Consider the following 20,515-nt stretch of genomic DNA (forward strand, 5'->3'; position numbering starts at 1 on the left):
GGGCGCCCGTTCCTTCCGTAACTCTACTCTGTGGATCAATGAACATCCCATCCCCATGCCTGCTGTATCCCGTACCAGTTGGCTTGGAATGTGCTCAGACCATTGTTCACCATTGCCGTGAGTTTATCCATCAGGAACATGTTTTTAACTTTTTTTAACCAGTCCTCCTTTGAGGGGGTCTCCGGGCTTTTCCATTTCTGGGCCAGGGCCACCCTTCCCGCCCTCAGCATTGTTTCCCACATTCTTGGGTATCTGGCTATGTCTGTGTCCTCGGGGGGAGGCCCAGTGGCATTGTTAGAGGGTTTAGGGGGAGCAGTTCCTCCGAGACTTCCGCGATCCAGCCTCTAACCTCCACCCAATACGCCTGTACTTTCGGGCAGTGCCACCACATGTGCCCTCTTGTACCGACCTGGTCGCAACCCCTCCGGCATGCGGGGGACACTCCCGTAAACATCCTCGACAATTTTGCGGGATCTCTATGCCACCCCTGGAGGATCTTGAGGTTGTGTTCCATGTCCGCTGTGAATAAGTTCCCATGGAAGGCTATTTTAAATATCCTTGCCCAGGCGTCTTCAGAGATCTCCTCCCCCGCCAAGTCCCTCCAGAAGGCACGGAATCTCCTCCTTTCCCCCAAGTTAATAGTGTTCAGAATTCTGTACATCCCCGAGATCGCCCCCTTCCTGGTGGTCGCTGTGTCCAGGAATTTCTCAAAGGGGGTCAGCTGTCTTTTCAAATTCTGTCCCCAGGATTGGTCGCCAAGGATTCCCTTCAAGCGGAGGTATTCAAATATGGTGAGGGACCCCTGCCCCAGGCCCCCTCTCAATTCCTCATAGGGCAGAAACTCTCCTTCCCTAAACACTTGCCCCGCCCACTCCAACCCTGAGTCGGACCAGGACTGTGCTTTGCGGAACCCCCTGCTACCCAGTTTGAGGGGGTGTCCCCAGAGCGAGGACATCGGTGACGGCCATGTTGTTAAGTGGGCCATCTGGGGCCCTTCCTTCCAGATCGCCCAGAGGACTCCCAGAGTTGGGTGTGATTTGAGTCTGTTCGGGATGAATTTGCTTGGGGCCCAAAGGAGGTCCCGAACCTTAAGCAGGTGAGCGTCCATGTCCTCTAGATACGACCAGTATGTGCCCATCCCCTCTTTCATATGTTCCAAAAGTACGCGCAGCTGGGCAGCACGGAAGTAGAGTTGGAAGTCTGGCAGCCCAAATCCTCCCTCCTCGCTCGGCAAGGTCAGGATAGCCTTTGCGGTTCTCAGGGTCCTACCCTGCCATATAAATTCCCGCACCGCGTTCTGGAGGACCCTGAAGGTTTGGTCGGGGACTTTAGTCGGGAGGGCGGTAAAGAGGTATAGCAAGCGCAGGAGTATGTTCATCTTCACCGCCGTCATCCGGCCATACCATGACAGAATCATTGCCCCCCACCTCCTGAGATCGGCAGTGACTCTTGATACTACGGGGTCATAATTGGCCTGGGCGAGGTTGGACAGGTCCCGCGTGAGAAGGACTCCCAGGTATCTAATGGAGACCTTCCCTATTGATATCCCCTCCAGGCTGACCAGCGGATCTAAGACCGGGTCCAGGGATCTCATGGGGAGCAGAACTGATTTGGAGGAATTAATCTTAAGGCCCGAGAGGCGACCAAAAGCTGTCATCAGGGACAGGAGGGGGGGAAGCGAGGACACCGGGTCCACCAGGTAGGCCAGGATATCGTCCGCAAACAGGGAGAGTTTGAATTCCACTTCGCCTCGCCTTATCCCCCTTATGCCTGGGTGAGCTCTAACCGCAATGGCCACGGGTTCCATGGAGAGGACGTAGATCAAAGGGGACATTGGGCAACCCTGCCTTGTTCCCCGCGAGAGGGGGAATGGTTCTGACAACTTGCCATTCACTTGGACCCTAGCCCTTGGGGCCCTATATAGCGCCGCCACCCATTCTCTAATGTGTGACCCAAAGCCCATTTTCCGGAGGGTGAGTTCCATGAATCTCCACTCCACCCTGTCGAACGCCTTTTCTGAATCGAGGGACAGGACGCTTGCGTCTAGGTCAGCCACTTGGGCGTAGTGAAGTAGATCAATAGTTTTGCGGATGTTGTCTGAGCCCTGTCTTCCCCTGATGAACCCCACCTGGTCACCATGGATCAGTTTCAGCAGGATCCCCTCCACCCGCCCCCTATCACCTTGGCCAGGATTTTTACGTCAATATTCAGCAAAGAAATTGGGCGGTAAGAGGAACACTCCGCGGGGTCCCTGCTCTCTTTGGTGAGAACCACTATGATTGCCTCCATCATGGAGTCCGGGAGGGAACCCCCCCCCCCCCGCACCGCGTTGAACACCTTCACCAAGTATGGGGAAAGGGTCGAGCGGAACCTTTTATAGAAGTAGACCGAATACCCGTCCTCCCCCGGGGAAGTGCCCACTTTCATGCCTCGGATCGCCCGTTCCACCTCGTCCTCTGTCACCGGACCCTCCAGCCCCTCCACCATCTCTCTGGACAGGGCCAGGATCTGTAAAGAGTTTAGGAACCCCTCAATCTCCGCCTCACCCCCATTGTATTCCGAGGAGTATAACTTCTCGTAGTATCGGCGGAAGGCCTCTCCAATGTGGGGCGTATCGTGGCCCACCACACCCGCCTCGTTCTTCACTGCCTTCACCAATCTACTTCTCTGAACTTCCCTCAGTTTCCAAGCCAAGATCTTGTCTGCCCTGTCTCCCTTTTCGTAATTCTTTTGTTTGACCAGTTGGAGACTTCTCTCTGTCTTGTGGAGGAGGAGATCCCTCAACTGGAGCCTGTGGTCGGCCAGAGCGGCCACCTGAGCATGGTCCAAGGGGGTTGTGGGGGGGCCCCCCGGTTGGAGTTGGGCAATCTTCGCCCTCAAAGCCCTTTCCTGGGTCTCCCTTTCCCTCTTTTTCTGGGCTCCCATTCTGATCAGGACACCCCGAAGGGTAGCCTTGAAGGCGTCCCATAAGGTATGCAAACCTACCTCCCCATTGTCGTTGATTTCGAAGAAATCCGTGATGGCCTCAAGAACCTCCTGGGCTAGGACCTCGTCTTTCAACAAGGAGTCATTGCACTTCCACCTTCCCCTGCAATCGCTTAGCCCTCTTCTCGCTATAGTGATGCGGACCAGATCATGGTCGGACCAGGGGACCGGGTCGACCCTGTAGCCCGAAATGAATGGGTGCAGGATCTCGTCTACTAGGATGTAATCTATCCTGGAAAAGGACGTGTGGACCGCTGAATAATATGTGAAAGAGGGGGCGTCTGTTCTGGGGGTCGGGATCGTGTCCGCCAGGCCCAGTTCTAAGTTGACCCTTTGGAAGTTACGAGCCATGATCTCGTCTGCCGCTCTGGAGGGCTGGGGTCCCGCACGTTTCCTATCCCGGACTGGGTCCAGGACCATGTTGAAGTCTCCCCCCACCACTACCGTTCCCTGGACGAAATGCTTGAGTTTATCGCTCACCTCCTCCCAGAATTGCGCTTGGCCCTCGTTGGGGCCGTAGATAACGGCAAGGGTGAGTGGGGCCCCTTGCAGGGATCCTCGCACTAGCAGATAGCGGCCCCCTTGGTCCTTCAGCGTGGCCTCATTCTCGAAACCCACGTTCCTTGCTACTAAAATGACGACCCCCCTCTTTTTGCCTTTGTGGGAGGTGCTGAAGACCTCCCTGATCCCTCCTCCCCGCATCTTGGGCTCCTTCCCCCGTGGCCAGTGAGTCTCTTGCACAAAGAGAAAATCGAGGTTTGCCCGTCGAAATTCCCTACAAACCAGGGATCTTTTCGTAGGGGTGTTCAGGCCTTGTACGTTAAGGGAGCCCACCCCCAGGGCGGGCAGACTATCAGCCATGATCTAGGATTTCCTCTCTCTCGGTCAACTTGTCCCCATAGCTCTTCCCTGCATGCTCCCATTGGATAGTATTTTGTTCCCCTGCGCCCCCTACCCCTGCCCCTCGTGTGGGCCTAGAACGAAACCCCAACTGCCCCCCTTCCCCAATCCCCAACTGAACAACCCCAACTTTTGTGTACTCCCCCACCCCCACGCCGGCGTCCAGCCAATTAGTCCCGCCATCACTGGCTTTTGGCCGAACCACCAGCCTGCCCACCTTGGCCAGGAAGTCCACGTACGATGCTCATTCCCTTGAGCCCCCCCAGCATCCCCCCCAGCTGTGTCCCGCGTGTGAACCCTTCATACTTGCTGTTCAGTAGGACGATGTAAATAATGAAATCACAGGATCTGCGCCCATCTATCAAGGACCCGATCGGACGTCCCCATTTCAGTCCTCTGAGTCATTCCGTTCTCCGTCTTTCGCTGGGGAAGGGGTGTTCATTTTCCTGTATTTCCTCGCACCGGTGCGCTTTCTTCTTTCACCGGACGGTCCACGGCCGTTGGGTCTGCCATGCTCCGGCCCCGTTGGGCCCCTCCTGGGGTTCGAGTCCACTGTGTATTCCTGGATAGCCCCCCTTATATCCTCTTCCGTGGTCAGGGTCGAGCGTTGGCCCATATATTCAAAAGTTAGGGAGAACGGGTAGCCCCATCTGTAGCGTATGCCCTTCTCCTTGAGTAGTTGCGTGAGGGGGCGACACATTCTTTGCTTAGCCAGCGTGTAGGCCGAGAGGTCCTGGTATATGGAGACCTGGCCATTATTGTAGGTGATTTCTCTGGCCTTTCTGGCCTCCTCCAGTACTTTCATTTTCTCTGTGTAGTAGTGGAACCGGACCAAAATCGATCTGGGGGCCCCCGCCCTGCCCCCCGCTCTGTGTACCCTGTCGAAGGTGGGTTCGGTTGTCATCTCTTCTGTGAATAAAAGGGTGATTTCACGCACCACTCGGGTGATGTCCCTCTCCGTTTCCCCTTCTGTCTCGGGCACCCCAAAAATTCTGAGGTTGTTTCTCCTCTCCCTGTTCTCGAAATCGTCCATCTGCCGAGCTCTTTCCGCGTCCCTCTTCTCCAGGGCCGCCAGCCTCATGTATGTTTGTACGTCCTGGGCTACTGAAGACGATTGGTTGGTCTCGACCTGCAACAATCTGTCCTCAACCTTGTCCACCCTTTGGTCCATTTTCTCAAATTTCTGGGCTATGTCGGACCGCATGTCCCTGATTTCCTGTAAAATCGAGGCAAAGCCCCTTTTCATTGCAGCTGAGGATGGGGCTGCACCCTCCGAATGGGCCATGGTCCTCTTGAGGCTCGTGCCCCCGCTGCCCCTTGCGGTATACCTGCAGGGCTTCCCTCCAGCTCATCTGACGCTTCCCTGAACTCTGTTTCGGGGGGAGGGGCGCGCTGGGGCAGAGGAGGCGCGGTCCGGTCACCCCTCGCCCCGCTTGGGGTTTTCCCCGATGCCCCCTGGGTAGTATCGTAGTCTGGGGGGGTGGGCACACGCCCCGCCTGTCTGCCGGCGGGGGCCTCACACCCTGGGCAAGTTCCTCGTGCCCGATTTGGGCCTCCTCCGGTCTCCCTGAGAGGGGGTGGTGGCGCCTGGAGGGCCCCTGTGGCGGGTTGTTCGTGTTGTGTGGGGGGGGGAGAGAGGGTCCGATGCCCCCAGCCCCAGCCAGTGGGCACTAGATGTGGAGATGGGGGTCCACCCCCGGGCGGGCACACGCCCCACCTGCGACCGGCGGGGGCCTCGCACCCGGGTATCCCCCCACGTCGAGGAACGCTGGCTTTGTGTCTCCAGGAAACAAGGCATTGACACGTATGACACGTATGAGGGTATGCGTGCTGAGGCATTGACACGTATGAGGGTATGTGTGCTGAGGCAAGGCTGAGGCATTGACACGTATGAGGGTATGCGTGTTGAGGCAAGGCTGAGGCATTGACACATGAGGGTATGCGTGCTGAGGCATTGACATGTATGAGGGTATGCGTGCTAAGGCAAGGCTGAGGCATTGACACGTATGAGGGTATGCATGCTGAGGCATTGACACGTATGAGGGTATGCATGCTGAGACAAGGCTGAGGCATTGACACGCATAGGCAAGGCTGAGGCATTGACACGTATGAGAGTATGCGTGCTGAGGCAAGGCTGGCACGTTGTTTAAGTGCGAAGTACAGAACGCATATTGGTGGCACACAGGGATGGACACGCACACCCCCTGCCCCCACTCCCCCCACATAGCGTGGTGGATGTTCGGTTTCCTACGCAATGGCGAAACGTGCATAAATAGTGATCACAAAACATGTTGTGACAGCAACAGATGGACATTGTCCAGTCACTCTTCTGCAAATTCTGTCTTTTGATTGTAATCTATGCACATGTGTGATGTTTGATCTTTGTCAACCCCTTTAAGTATGTCGTCTCTGGTTGGCCGCTACGATGTGTGGTGGTGAGATGACCAAGGGGACAAGTGCTGCCATCCACACTGCGATTTAGGACCTGCAGGGGGTGTGGCGAGGATCTCCTGATCACCCCTCCACCCCCCAATACTTGTTTTAGGAAGCTGGGGCTTACATGTGCACAGATCCAGTCCCGGCTTCTTTGATATATGGTGCCAATGAGAAGTATACTTTTGAACAAGCACTGGAAGACACATATCATACTACCCCATTGGGTGAAGGCAGCCCTGTGTCTGGTGCATTTTCTGGGCAAGGCCCAAGGGGTGCGGAGACTCCCTGGGTCCTATTCGCTCAGGCTGATGCCGGAGGGGAAAGGCTGCACAGCTCCTCCAGTGTGCATGCACACGCGCCAAAAAAGAAACAGAAACTAAGATGGAGGACTGGCCTCTTACAGGCTCATTCTGCGGCACGCAGACTACCCACTCTGAAACAAGTGAAGCAGAACTCCTTACCCAATTACTGAGTAACACGTCATGTTGCCACGCAAATGAAAGGCTGCAGCTGCAACCTCTTGTGCAGGGCCTAGCCCCAGGGGAGGACCGTTGACCTATAAAGCCCAGAACAGAAACAATCACCATCACTGCGAAGACCCTGTGAAACCAGCTCTACTGTGACAAGACCACACAGACCAAGAAGAAAACAAACCCACAACTACATACTCAACCCGAGAAGATGGAGTAATGAGGCTCAAGCCTCGGTATCCAAAATCACCGCTGATGGATACAAATCCATCAACAAGAAGAACAAGCGCCAAGGTTAGGTTGGGCTCTTGTAAGTTTTCTGGCTGCGGCCGTAGAAAGGAGAGGCTGGAGGCGGCGAAGAGGTTGGAGGTGGCAGGATCTGCAGAGTAGGTTGTGAAAGGAGCAAGATGAAAGTGGACAGAGGAGCAGAGCAAGAGGTGGCGGAGAGAGGAGCAGAGTAAGAGGCGGTAATGAGAGGAGCAGCGCAAGAGGTGGTAATGAGAGCAGCAGAGCCGGACAGATTGCGCGTCCGGCGGCAATCCGTTGGTAGCTACCGTCCCTGGTATTGAGTGCACTAAGGATATAGGGAAGAAAAAATAACTATCCCTTAGCTCATTGTTATGCTCCGAGATGAGCTCTGTTGGCTCGGTGAACTGCAAACCACATCATAATTTAACCAGATCTCTTGAGTCAATGCTATGTTATTGTATGTTATTTGGATTGAGGGGGGTATTGGTTAGGTTAGTGGGGAGAGAGGGAAAAATGGGAGTTAGCTTTACTCGTATGTTGATGCGTGCACTGCCGACCGGAAGTATTGTGTGCTATGCCAGAACCGAACGCTGAGTCGGAATGTGTCTGTATGCTTTTTCTCATTGTGGTTAAAACCACCACGAATTCCTCTCCTTTCGCCCAAGCGGGATGCAGAAAGGTCCTGAGGGGCTTACAGTCTGTGTATTTTGAATTCACCTCCACACTTTCAACCTTCTCACACGAATTGACTGGTCTAAGATGGGAAATGGGCTGTGTTTGGCTTTCTTTGGTTGAGGGTGGTCCGGTGGAGAGAAATATAACGCGCAAGTACTGTCCGCGCATCTAAAGGTTTTGCCTGCTAGCCAAAACCATAACCATAGGCTTTTATATTGACCTATTGGCGCTCATTTCATTGTAATTTGGCGGATGAAAGGCTTTATCTCTCATTTCTGGATAAGAGCCTCCAGCCTTTAGGGCCCAGGTGTTTCAAACCACATATTTATATTGCCAACCACGTTTTATTTTTGAACTAATGTTTTAATGTGGCAGGCCAGAGAAGTGCCCACATGGGGGGCGTTATAAGGTAACTTTCATTTTACTGAAGGGACTGATCCACACTTTCAAGGGTCTCAAAGGGGAGTGTTGAAGAAGGCTGCAAAACAAGCCCACCACCAGGTACGCACAGTATGTTTGTTTATTTATAAGGCGCCCACAACCCTTAGGTAGCTGGGCACACAGCATGACAGGAATACTTATATCTTGGTTACAGTTTGCTCAGATACAGGTATATACAAGTACATAGAATATTTACAGTTACATAGTTAACGGATGAGAGGAAAGACATGAGAGCAAACACCTGTGGCCATGGGTCTAGTGGTCATTGTGGCATAGCCAGATACAGGTGTTATGCCTAAAGCTGTCATATGACTGATCCCTTCTTAGCTCGACTGGTAATGCATTCCATTGCTGAGCTGCTTTTACAGGGAAACTGTTACCTCCCTGTTTTTTGCAGTCGGAATCTGGGTATTTGGAGGCAGTAGGAGTTGACTGTTCTAGTTGGTCGTGTAGAGGACTTTCTGGTTATTCTTTCCTTCAGGTATGGGTGGGCTGCATTATTTCGGCATTTGAAGGTTAATGTAACAATTCTGAAGAGGATCTGATCACTGATGGGTGTATGCTCCGTAGGCCTTAGGATAATTTAAGGTATGATATGGCATTTATAACGCGCCTATACACAAGTGTTTCAAGGCGCGAGGTGTGAGTGATGCACCTGGAATCGCAGAAACGGCCCAAGCAGTTTGTTCTGACCACTCTCGAACACCACCACCGGAGCCGCTTTGAACTTCTGCTCCCATCGTTGAGTGGGATTTGTTACAGATGCATTTGGGGTTAGAAGTCTGTACCCAAGAAAAACGTTTAGAGTGTCTCTGAATGACTCTTATTCAGCAACATATAATGCTTCATGTGAGTTACAGTCATGGTTCGTTTTCAGTGGAATATGCCAAATGACACTATTTCAGGACTGGCACGTGGTGACGTAAATGTGTCTAGTTGCAGATAGCTGTTCTTCCAGCCTTCTTGCTCTGGTGTTTTAGAACAGTAGCTGTCTGTGTGATGGCTGTCCAGGTTTTAAGTTTGGGCTAGTGGGCGTCGGTTACGACACCTATAAGCCATAACTATTGCATTAGAGTACAAAATAGGGAAAAATATCTTATGAGGAGGGGCACACAGCTTGTAGGTGTTGTTTTGTTATATGCCCACCCATTGACTGTCCATGGCCATACTAATCCCTATGACCGATCTCACCCAGTTCCTAAACCTCCTCCTGGGAAATCTTTGAGCTTGCTTTAATCAAGCCTTATGTCAAACTTAGCACTCAAAGTGGCTGCCAGTGTTTTTTCAAAGCAGTCTTCTGAGAGTTAATGACTTAATTGGATTGATAAACCCGATACTTGTGTAATAAAAATGTCTTAACAAGGCCTGCCTTCAGCCACTAGATTTTTAAACACTATGCGTGCCCTTCACTGAAGTCTATTAAAAACAAGAATTGCCAAAGTCAATAGTTTTAGCTTGTGTATAAGTATTAGACATTTACCAGGCACTGCTATTAGATGCCCAGGTACTCGCATCATTTTGCACCTGCTACCATCAGTGGCCAGTTAATACCACTATGGATGCACCTGGCAAGTGCTTTTCCCGTGCATACACAAAAGCTCAAACTGTTGGCATTGCAAACGCTTTTTCTCCTTTATGAAAGTATCTCAGGACATTATCACCTGACTTAGTTGAGAATATGAAAACATGCTTCGATAGAATTTACCTATGAATATAGATGGAGTCAGTGAATTATTGTGGGAATCCCAAGCACGAAAGCAGCCTAAACTAGTCCCTGCACGACTCTTATTCTATGGGTCTGCAACCTTTGGCTCGCCAGATTTTTTAGGCTACAACCCCAATCAGCGTAGTCCTTTGTGACCGAGTTCCATTCATTGATTTGAACTTCCCAAAGTACTGGTTTGCCTGACCCGCATGTTAATAGGGTTTGAAAATAGTTTTTCTCAAAAACTGATTGCACAGTAAATTTGACTTAAATACATAGTTGGAAAAGGGTTAACTGTACAAATGTAAGGGGTAGGAGAAGCCCCCCCAAGATAGATTTGAACAGAAATGACATTTAAGCACCATTTTTGCTAACCCTATTTTGACATGCCCCCCCTTCCTTTTCGGTGCTAGTGATAGGATTTATTCAGATTCTCACCAGATGCCCACTTTTGGCATCAAATACATGCAATAGCCAATTATTCTGTACCTGGGGCTGAGGTTACTGGGAGGAAAGCAAGCTGGGCATGCAGTGCATTTCCTGCACTGTGCCACGCCATTGGTTCAGGCTGGCAGAGGAACATGGTGGCCGTCCACCAAAATCCTCCAACTCTGGTGCTCCCATGTCTCTGGCAGGAGCTGGAGCGTGAGTAGGGGCGGTGGCTTCTTCTCCTGCCTTCAGTGTGAGAGCAGCAAAAGAGTGGAGCCCGTGGCATAGGAACCCAGCGCCTCCAGTTGCTTTTGTCACCCTCCCACCCGCTGCTGGTGTCCCGATTGGACGTGTGATAGCAGGAGGGACAGCACACATGCCCCTTGCAGGGGTGGGAGTGCTAGGAGGCCTGGGCAATGGTGGGGAGGGGATAGAGCGGATGTAGCTAGTAGGGCGTGTTGGTGCTGCTGCATGATAGAAAGAGGGTTTTGGGGCTTCTAGGACAAATGCTGATGGCGTGGGCTCTTGCTTAAGGTGGAATGGAACTAGTTTGTCTAGGGGCTCAGCCTCGGGAGTCAACCTCTCGGGCAGAAGTTCGGGGGGAGTGGAGGGCCTTGGATTGATGTGGCACTGCATGAGGTTGGCTGTGCATGCTCTTGGCTTATTTATTTTATTTTTTGGAGAATTTGTAAGGTGCTTTGCAGAACAGAATTGTGCTTCAATGCACCAGAAGGGTGCAGATTGGCGACGATTCCAGTGGGGATGACCCCGATCGTTAAGCTTTTAGTCTTCCTCATATATATTTTCTTTGCTTGCCCTTTTATAACTGCTTAATTTATTTTCCACATAAGCCACACATCTGCTTGGGACTTTTGTCCTAGGAGTTGGGCAGCCTACTTACCTAGATCTTCTTAAAGACACGGCCCATCCATTGGCATGACCCTGGTCAACTATGCCCACGGGATACTTGGGATAGCCCGAGCCCTTCATGCATCCAGACTTTATGTTTACAATGCAGCAATCGCCACTTATGGCCTGCATGCATCATTTCTCATGCTCCTCTCTAGATTTTACTTCAGCGCATCTCTCCTTCTGTTTTCACGCCATTTTCCGGTCAATGCATCCTAAACGGAGTACGATCCTGATATTTCTGGGAAGGATTTAATGCACCTTAACTGACTCGGACACGATTTACACCCTTTGAGGGTACTGCGATGGTGAGATGGCGCTATGGAAAAAACCCCGAGTAATAATAGTAGCCAGTCTTTAAAAAAATACCTACATGACATCTAGATAAAGGAACATTTGGGGGCCCAAAGAATTCTCACACACATCTCTTAAACTTGGGAGTCTTGCCAAAGTTATGTTAACTTTGTTGCCAAAACCATCAGTCCAATCCTTTAAAGTTAGCCAAGTCTGCTGTCAAAGTTGGACTTGCCAGTTATTCATTTATTTTTGTTTGCTAGCATTGGGCCTGATGGGCGAGTGGCTCTCTCCAAGATTCCCGTTTCTTTTTCATCCATTTTTAGTATGGGCTATTGGGTCAATACAGATATAATTAATAATGAAGTGAATTTCTACAAGTACAAAAAGAGAATACCTTTGCCATGCAGCCCAGGCGTGGCAACCTTTTCCACCCTAATACCCCCTCACTATCAGTCATTTTTAGAGCAAATACAATCCACAGTACAATATATACGGCTTACAATCTTGCTCCCCTGTCAGTATTGTTAGGCTCATGTACTTCTCTCTGCAGTTATTGGTATATTCCACCCAATATTTTCTCTTTACAATTTACGGTTCTATCTTGGTAATTTCTGGGTTATTCAGCTTACATTGTGCCCTTTGGGAACGCCTGTCATTTGCACCCATCTCCATCAGTCAATTTTGAAATTTCTACTATACAATACTTCCTTTGTGTACAACCGCCACTGTTGGCTTGTTGCACTCTGCATAGCATACACAGCGTCCAGTGGACCATTGTTGGGATATTGCACTACACGTTGGCGATTACCCTTTCAGTGTCCTAGATGGCATGCTTTCCATTCACTCCTTCATCCAGGTGATCACTTTTGGGCCAAGCCATTGAAGAGCACCCGTCTGTTAGAAGTGTTTGTGTATCCCCCACCCATCATGCATGGGATTTGTTGCATACACCCTCCTGGTTGGTCCTTTTTGAGATCTTTCACACAGACTGTAATTTGTGTACTCGTTACCATGGGGGATATTTTTCAGACATGGTGTGTGTTGATGCTCACATTCTTTCCTGTATTCTCAGATTCACACCAAAGACTCTGGCCAGACAGCGCAGGTCACAATCGCAGTTGTCGATACCTTTATTTGGCAAGCTCTCGCCTCAGTGGCCATCCCAGGATTCACCATCAACCGTATTTGTGCTGCATCACTCTACCTGCTGCGTAAGAGCACCCGCTGGCCCCTCCCTGTGCGCCGCTGGACCACCACAGCAATTGGACTTTCAGCTATACCTTTCATCATTACTCCCATTGACAGGTAAAGAGGCAGAGCATTTGGTTTTACTGTTACAATAGAAAAAATCCACCAGCAACCACTCCCCTCCAATGCACGAAAAAGGGAGATTTACATGTTGCTTTTGTGTAAATTTTGGCTTCACAGGACATACTAGTGCGTATTTACGTATCCAAGCTTATTATGTGGGATGGGGAACTCCCCATTTGTCGATGCTTAGCGTCTGCGTGCTGGGTGTGCATTGAGGAGCAGGGCTCATTGCAAGAAGCTACACCAGGATAACATCTGCTGCGGAAGGGTGGCCGTATTTTTTAACGGTCCTGGTGTCTACTCACGGGCCTTGCTGTAATGTCCTATGTCTTGTAACGTTTTTTGAGAAGCCACCCTCAACACAGGGAGTTCCTTCCCTCCCCACTCAAGTGGTTATTAAACAAACTGTTTAACAGATTCTTTTTTGCCTCTCTGTCACATATCATGCCCCTTGGACCCCTCTCCCCTCAGCTAACAATGAGCCAAGAACCAGGGCGTTGTACAGGAAATATATTGGTACTTATTTAAATTTACAGTAATAGAAATTAGCACGGAAATATTGAAAACGCCACTTTATCTGTGGCACAACACCAACTTCTCTCAGCATAAATAATCACAAACGTGAATTAAAAAGGACACAATCACAATTGTACACTTTCTGCCAATTTCACGTCACAAAATAATTACACTGATCAATAATATAATTTCGCCCAAACATTTGGTTTAAAACAAACAGAGGGTGTTTTATCGCTTTGTTTTTCAGACCCCCCCACCTTGCTTTGGTCTATGTTGGGAAGTCAGACAGAAACATTGGAATGCTTTGGGGAATTTTGGATTTCAGACCCCTCCCCCTTACTGAAATACCTGTGTTGGGGAAGCTGGATAAAAAGGTTGGGCTGATTTAAGAACAAAGACACCCCTCTTCCTTAAAGAAGTTGGGGTCAGCTGGACAACCCATTTAAATGATAGGGTATAGTTTTCAGCACACACTGGGAAGTGAGCTTTGTTAATTTTGAGTTTTAACAACATTCACCCTGTAGTGTTCTGCCAAATGGGGGAATTAATAAAATTAATATTTTTGGTTACATAGGCTAAGGATCTACACAGTGTTGCCCCCCCTACCACCCACTATAAAGGGAAAGGATTCAAGGTAAGCAGACTCCACCCACCTTTTGGGTTTCCAGGGCTTAGTTCTACTTACCTCTGTTTAAGGTTCAGGAAAGCCAGCTGCATCTCAAGACACTCTGGAAAGATGGGGCAGGGGTCTGGTCACTCCACTCTCAAAGACGGCCACCCGCTCTCCACCACAGGACCCAGTCAGATTTGGGGCCTTACTAGATATAGACAGCTCCACCCAGTTGCACTCTCAGCAATCTCCTCTGGTGTCTCCTTACAGCTGTCAGATGGTAAGTTTCAGCATCCTTCTTGATGGTCTTTCTCCTTTTTCCCCTCTGTCTGTTTTTTTCTGTCCTGGTGCAGTCCCCCTTATATAGCAGCAATGACATCACCAATTTTACAATCTTGGGGAAGTACCCTGCAATAATCCATCCCTGCCCCTAGGATTGGACAGTTACCCACTCTCTCTGCCCCAACCCAGTCTCCATGCCAGGATTGCTTTAGGGGTCTGGAGCAAAATATGTCTACTCCCATTTGTCATCGCCCCTTTGTTCTCCTTTCAACTTTTTGGCAAAAACTAGTTATGTATCACAACTTCATAATTTTACTAGCAACTGCCATACTAAACATATTTTCTGTTTTAGCTGATCATGGAGAATTAGATAAGCTGACGGCCAAACCAGTACGATCTGGCACATTTCTACCGTTTCCATAAAAAGCACAACAGTTATGAATACGTAAGTTGTTAAGCATATCCCTAATTTCATTTTCCACCTCTTCACCAACTCTCACAATTTTAACATATTCAGATCAGCCTGAAACCTAGTCTAATTGGCCATTACAGTTCCCATAGTCACATGTAGATGCATTTTATATCCACAAAATCACTTGGAAATTACATTAAAAAAGGTCCAAAAATGAAATCAATCCACATTATGGTTGCTGAGAAAAAGGCCTAAATGATAATAGTCCTTTTAAATTAATTGTGAATGTTCATGTGAGACAATTGGCAGTTTCTGCTTTCCGGCCATTTGTTTTCACTGGGTTAGCCTGTACCTTCATCAATCCCATTTGTGTTGGAAGCTTGCTCTTTGAAGTGGGTGCCCCCATTTTCACACATATTACTCGTGCTCCAGCCAAGGGTGAATTTCCTTGAAGTTCCTGCTTTCATAGCCAGCAAGTCTGGATAATTTTGATGCCCTTAGCAGCACATTTTTATTGCGGGGGGGGGGGTCATTAGATGGGAGATGTGACAACCAGGCTGGAAGTGGGAGTTTTCCTTTGTGAAGTTTTGCACACAGAGGGAACCAGGGTCTGCCTTGGGCTGACATTTTCCATGCAGACAAAGTGGCTCTTCAAATGTCACTGGAGTTTTGTAGATGAAACATAATATACATTGCTTTTGTCAACCCACACATCATGTTTTGTTTTCCTGAAATGGTTCTGTGAGCAGTGATATTTTTTCCCCTTTTGCTGTTAAACGCCGTTTTTATTTGCACACACATGTGCAGGCCGTTTTTGCTTTCAGTGTTTAAAATTTCTGTTTTCCATGTGACAGGGATCTTTGATTCCTCCTTCTTTTGTAAATTAAAATGCTGCTTGTCCATTGGTAATAACAGGTAGGCCCCTTTCACATGGCTCTTTAACTTTACTTGAAAAACAAAAACGAATGGCAGGCCATTTTTGTTTCAGTGTTTAAAATCTTGCTATTCATGTGAAAGGGACTTCTGTTGTGGGCCTTTCAATGTAATGTACCCCACAGTCTATGCCCATTATGTATTGCAGGGGCAGGCGATCGCTTGTGCCCTTTCACTTTTGTTGAGGTTGTAACTGACCACGTATTTGTAGGCGGGGCTATTGCCAAATTCGGCAGTCTGTGCCAGAGAATAAAGGTGACACTGCGACGTTCATCTCCTGTGCTTCATTGTGTATATTGTCTCATTGGTATCACCGCAAGTGCGGATCGAACAATGGCGACAAGGACTTCAAAGCAGAACCGACATACCTTTAACCGCATTGCCACAATTTGCACCCAAGGTAACTCGCCACCCGCAGCCACATCAAGGTCCCGGGCTGCTACCCATGCACAGCACCATCCGCTGCTGCTGTTCGCCCCGCTTTGTTGCCGCAAGCCCAGTGTTAGGGCTCAACAATGACGCTGGTGTCCTTAAAGGATTCCTGCATCACACCGGATGGCTTGAAATAAACGTTTGAAATGGCACTGCATACTAACAGCGGTAATAACGCCCAACAGTAAGAGTGCCTTGCTCTGTGCTGTGCTCTCATGCTTTCTCCAGTTGCCTCCTCTGGCACGTGAAGTGTGCCAAGCGTCTCAGCTGCCTCACGCTACATTCCCACGTGGGCGATCTCAATGAGCACAGGACAGTGCACGTGGCCCGGAAAGCCCCACCTCACCAGCCACGGCTCCTCGCAAAACGGTGAAATTCGAACCACAAAATAGAGGTGAGAGTACTCAATCAGCCCCTCTCCTCAGGGCCACGCTACATAGCATACCTCCATCATGTCAGAAAATGCAGGAGTTAGTAGCTCCTCGAGCTCCTTGTCAAGCTCCTCCACGCGCAAACCCGTGCCCAGCGATGATGGGAGATACAAATCCCTACAACTACAGGCAGTACAGCCATTTGACATTTCTGGCACCCAAGTGGAATAGGTGGCTCAAGGAACTCAATATCTACATTGATGCAACAGGGGTCAGGGAGGAACGCCGCCTCAGAGGCATATTAATGCACTTGCTAGGCCCAATTGTAAGAGACATCGTGTTTGAAATGCCGGAAAACTCAACGGACACATTTCAAGCCATTATTGATTCATTGAACAATTATTTTGCTCCACTAAAAAACGTAGACTATAAACGTTGCATATTCCACACAAGACAAAGGAGAAACGATGGACAATTTCATCATGAGATTATGCAACAGAACAAAATACTGTGACTTTGTTCGCTACTCTACAGACAAAGCCCTGAAATCCCAAACGATTGCAGGATGTGAGTCAGCTGATTTTAGAAATAAATTACTGCAGAAGAGCAGGACATTGGAAGCAATTGTACAACTCGCCATAGCGGACACAGCACTATCCATGCAAACAGAATCCTTGAGCAATATTAAAATTATGCAAGCAGCCTCCCCGGCATCCTTGTGCCAAATGCGATCGTCTGAACATAATCGGGACCAGAAGAAATGCTATTGTTGTGGTTATAACTTTCCCCACATATGCCCGTGCCCAGCTGTAGGACACAATGTAGGCTTGCGATAAATGCGGAGGTGAATATCACTTCCAATCAGTGTGTAAGAATATCTAATATTTCCCAAAAACTGAAAACCACAGAGCAACCAGAAGGCGGGAAAGCCCCCATCCCAGAACATGGCGATCTCCAGTTCTCAGTCAACATCATTCTAATAGCACAAAGAGAGAGTTCTCGCACAGGGACAGCCAACGCAGAGAAAAAAGGGAAGACGCCAGGTGCACACACTCCCCCATAAGAACCAAAAAGGAGGTCAACACAGCAGAAAATAAGATATTTAGAGGCATCACCGAGACACCATAATAAATCTGATTCTCATGGTCAAGCAGCGACCTCAAAAGAGGTTATGTACACACCATAGGTAACGCCATGTAACCCAATACAGCCCAACTCTACTGCTACAAATAAATGGACACAGTCGGGAATTTCAAATACAGATCAGAGTTGAAAACCCGAGATCCAAATGGTCGAGGGAGAAAAGACTCTGAAATAACCTTCGGTCTTTTCTCTCCTGAACATTTCCAACTTGGCACCCGGCCCTCACCCATGCCCCCACACACACTCCCACACCCTACTTACCTTACGGCTGCAGATCGCTGTGTCCCTGCAATGCCTGTTCCTTTTCACTTCTGTGATCGGGGACCAGCGCCGTAGGGTCTGTCCTTTTTTTTGGATTGCTACTGGGTACTTCCCTGTAACCCCCGCTCACAATATAGTGCCCGGCACCGAATGTGGGTGGTCCCGACCCCCAATTCCCCCTGTTTTTGTATCCTTACAATGCCACCCCAACTGCCTCCCGACCCTTTTTCAACCCCTACCTCACTACCCTATATGTATTTATTTCATATTTTCAGTATTTTTCAGGATTATGGTCTACAGTGAAATGTACCACTCAGATTTGTTTCTGTAAATTGACCGGGTACCACAAAACACTACCTCTGTAGTTTCCGAGAACATATTCTTCTCTCTGTCCCCAGAAGGTGTATACAGACCCTCCTCAGCTGGAGGAAAGAAAGTGAGGCAGGGGGAGGATAAGTGGATGGGAAACAGATGTCGCAATCAAAGGGAGAATGTTTAGTGATAGAATGGCTACATATCAGCGCTGTTGGGTTACCATAGCTGCAAAAGAGAGGATGATGTGTTTAAGCATTGTGATAAGTGTGCTACATTTCCAAGGCAGCTTTGGAGAGGTGTTGTTCGCACACAATGTAATGCTGGGTGCCCCAGAATGCCCTTGAGTTCATCATGCAAAGGTTTGGGGTCTTATTTACCGGGGCATCCTTATACATTGCACCCTAGGTGAAACTTCAGAATTTTCATTCTGGGACTGACAAGAGGGGCCTAGTCAACAATAGACTGCAAAGGTGAAAAACCACTGGTAAAGGAGTTGCAAAATGTATACAGTAAAAGCAAAAAAGCCTGGCACCTTGATGTGATAAGTTATTATTGAGATTACTTGTCTCATGTCATGCTAGACTTTGTTCTCAGTGAAACAGCGTGGTGCCTTACTTCTCCAGCATGGGGTCTGGCATGGATTCACATGCTTATGAATATTCCCCGTCGTCAGGCCGGGAATCCTCGGTAAAGACAAAATCAGTATCAGTTTCGTTTCTGATCTGTCTTTCTTAGTAGTAACCAATCACTGATCTCTGGGTCATACTGCCCCCAGCCAATGACTGCCCTGTACCTAAACCCCTCCCCTGGCAGCTATCCTCAGATTTTTACCGCACGTTCAAGTGTTGGGAGTCCTCGTGTTTTAGCTCTCGAGCTTTTACTGCGTTTTCGCGCTTTTTCAGGAGATTTTTCTCTTTTTACGGTTAATAGAGCCTCCAGCTCCACCGTTTCTACTTCCGATAACGGGGACCCGTTTTGGAATTCTTCTACGCCCCTCAAGGGTGAAGTTTTCGTTGAGTTACGCTTCTTGGAGGATTCCAGAAGATCTGTGGCCTACCTCAACGGACATGGCCCAGGACAAGGGAAGCTCAAATCCCGGATCCAAGCTGTTCAGGAGCTGCCCAGGATGCGGATTGCAAAATGTTTTCAAGGAGGATGAGCATTCGAGATGTCTCTACTGCCTTCATGAGGACAAAACGCACGTGGAGAAGGACTGTGCGTTCTGCAAGAACCTGTCGGAACGGACCAAGCAAGATCGTCGTTGCCGCCTGGCTGGAGAAGGGCACAGCAGGTGAGAAGGCGAAGAAAAGGTCTGAGTGGTCTTCTAAGTCCTGTGAGGGCGCCCCGGCGATGGGGGCCCAACAGAAGGCCAAGCACCGCAAGTCCGCGGGCACCGGGAGCGCCGAAAGGTCAGGCTCCTCGGCTGCCAGGCAGGGCGCGACTTCCCCGGCACGATCAACCACGAGCCAGCGCTCTGATTCGGGGAAGAGGAAGTCCGAGAACCCGGGTAAGCTTCTGGAGAGGCCCCGGTCGATCTCGAAGGGAGCCGAGGGGGAGAGAGGCGATGACCTCCCCCCCCCCCCCCCAAAGCGAAGGCCCAGGACGCACCTAAGGTGGTGAGGGCCTTGATCCACCCGGCAAAGGCCTCTATCGAGGTTGTCGCAGCGGCCCTGGCAAAGCCGGCAGAGGCTACGCCAGTGGAGGCGGCCTCGGGGCCCAGAGTTTCCCTGCCACCGCGGAGGGAATCATCTTTCCAGACCATCGTTAAGACCCCTGTGAAGACCCCGGCGGAAAAAGAGGGGGGGTGGTGGCCATTACGGACTTGAATTCAGCTTCCGAGGAGGATCCGGTGGAAACCGTGAAAGGCCTCAACGAGAGGTTCATAGGCCTCAATGAGAGGTTCGAGAAGGTTCGATCCCAGGGGAAGGTTCCCGCTGATATGATCGAAGATAGCGACGATGGCGACGACGAGGGCCCGGTGGAGCAGCCATCCAATCCGTTGCAGCCATTACCCGAGCCCCAGGATAGCTCAGCGGCCATTTTGTTGGCGATCCAATCCTTATGTACTGAGATAAGGACGTGATTACCACGGACTCCTACAAAGGATCCAGAACCAGGCCCGTAGGGAAGCCCTCCAAACAAGCGGAGGAGAGTCCACCCCGCTCCGCCCTCGGGAGGATACGGATACAGCGACTGGGACGGATGACGACGGCGGCGATGATACAAAGGACATCCTGTCATCACCCCCCCCCCCCCTCGGGCCTCTCCTCCCGATGAAATTGGCTCTTTTCACGCCATGATAGCCAGGGCATCCGAGCTCTTCCAGCTCTGCACCGAGGAACAGAAAAAGGAAGGTTTTCTTTACCAACGACGAGAGGCCAAGAGAAAGACGGTCCTTGCGGTGCCGTTGCTCGATGACTGCGGTGCCGTTGC

General features: G+C 49.9%; 1 protein-coding gene across 1 annotated transcript in view; it reads left to right on the plus strand.

The window, feature by feature from the left end:
* The window catches only part of MTFP1 (mitochondrial fission process 1), a 162,790-nt gene that overhangs the window by 125,740 nt on the left and 16,535 nt on the right, over nucleotides 1-20,515 (plus strand). Inside the window, exon 3 of the mRNA XM_069619312.1 lies at nucleotides 12,569-12,801. Within this exon, the coding sequence (XP_069475413.1) occupies nucleotides 12,569-12,801 (233 nt within the window). The remainder of the gene's footprint in view (nucleotides 1-12,568; nucleotides 12,802-20,515) is intronic.

Source organism: Ambystoma mexicanum, chromosome 10 (genome assembly GCF_040938575.1).
Source record: "Ambystoma mexicanum isolate Mex_15411 chromosome 10, UKY_AmexF1_1, whole genome shotgun sequence".
Lineage (NCBI taxonomy): Eukaryota > Metazoa > Chordata > Amphibia > Caudata > Ambystomatidae > Ambystoma > Ambystoma mexicanum.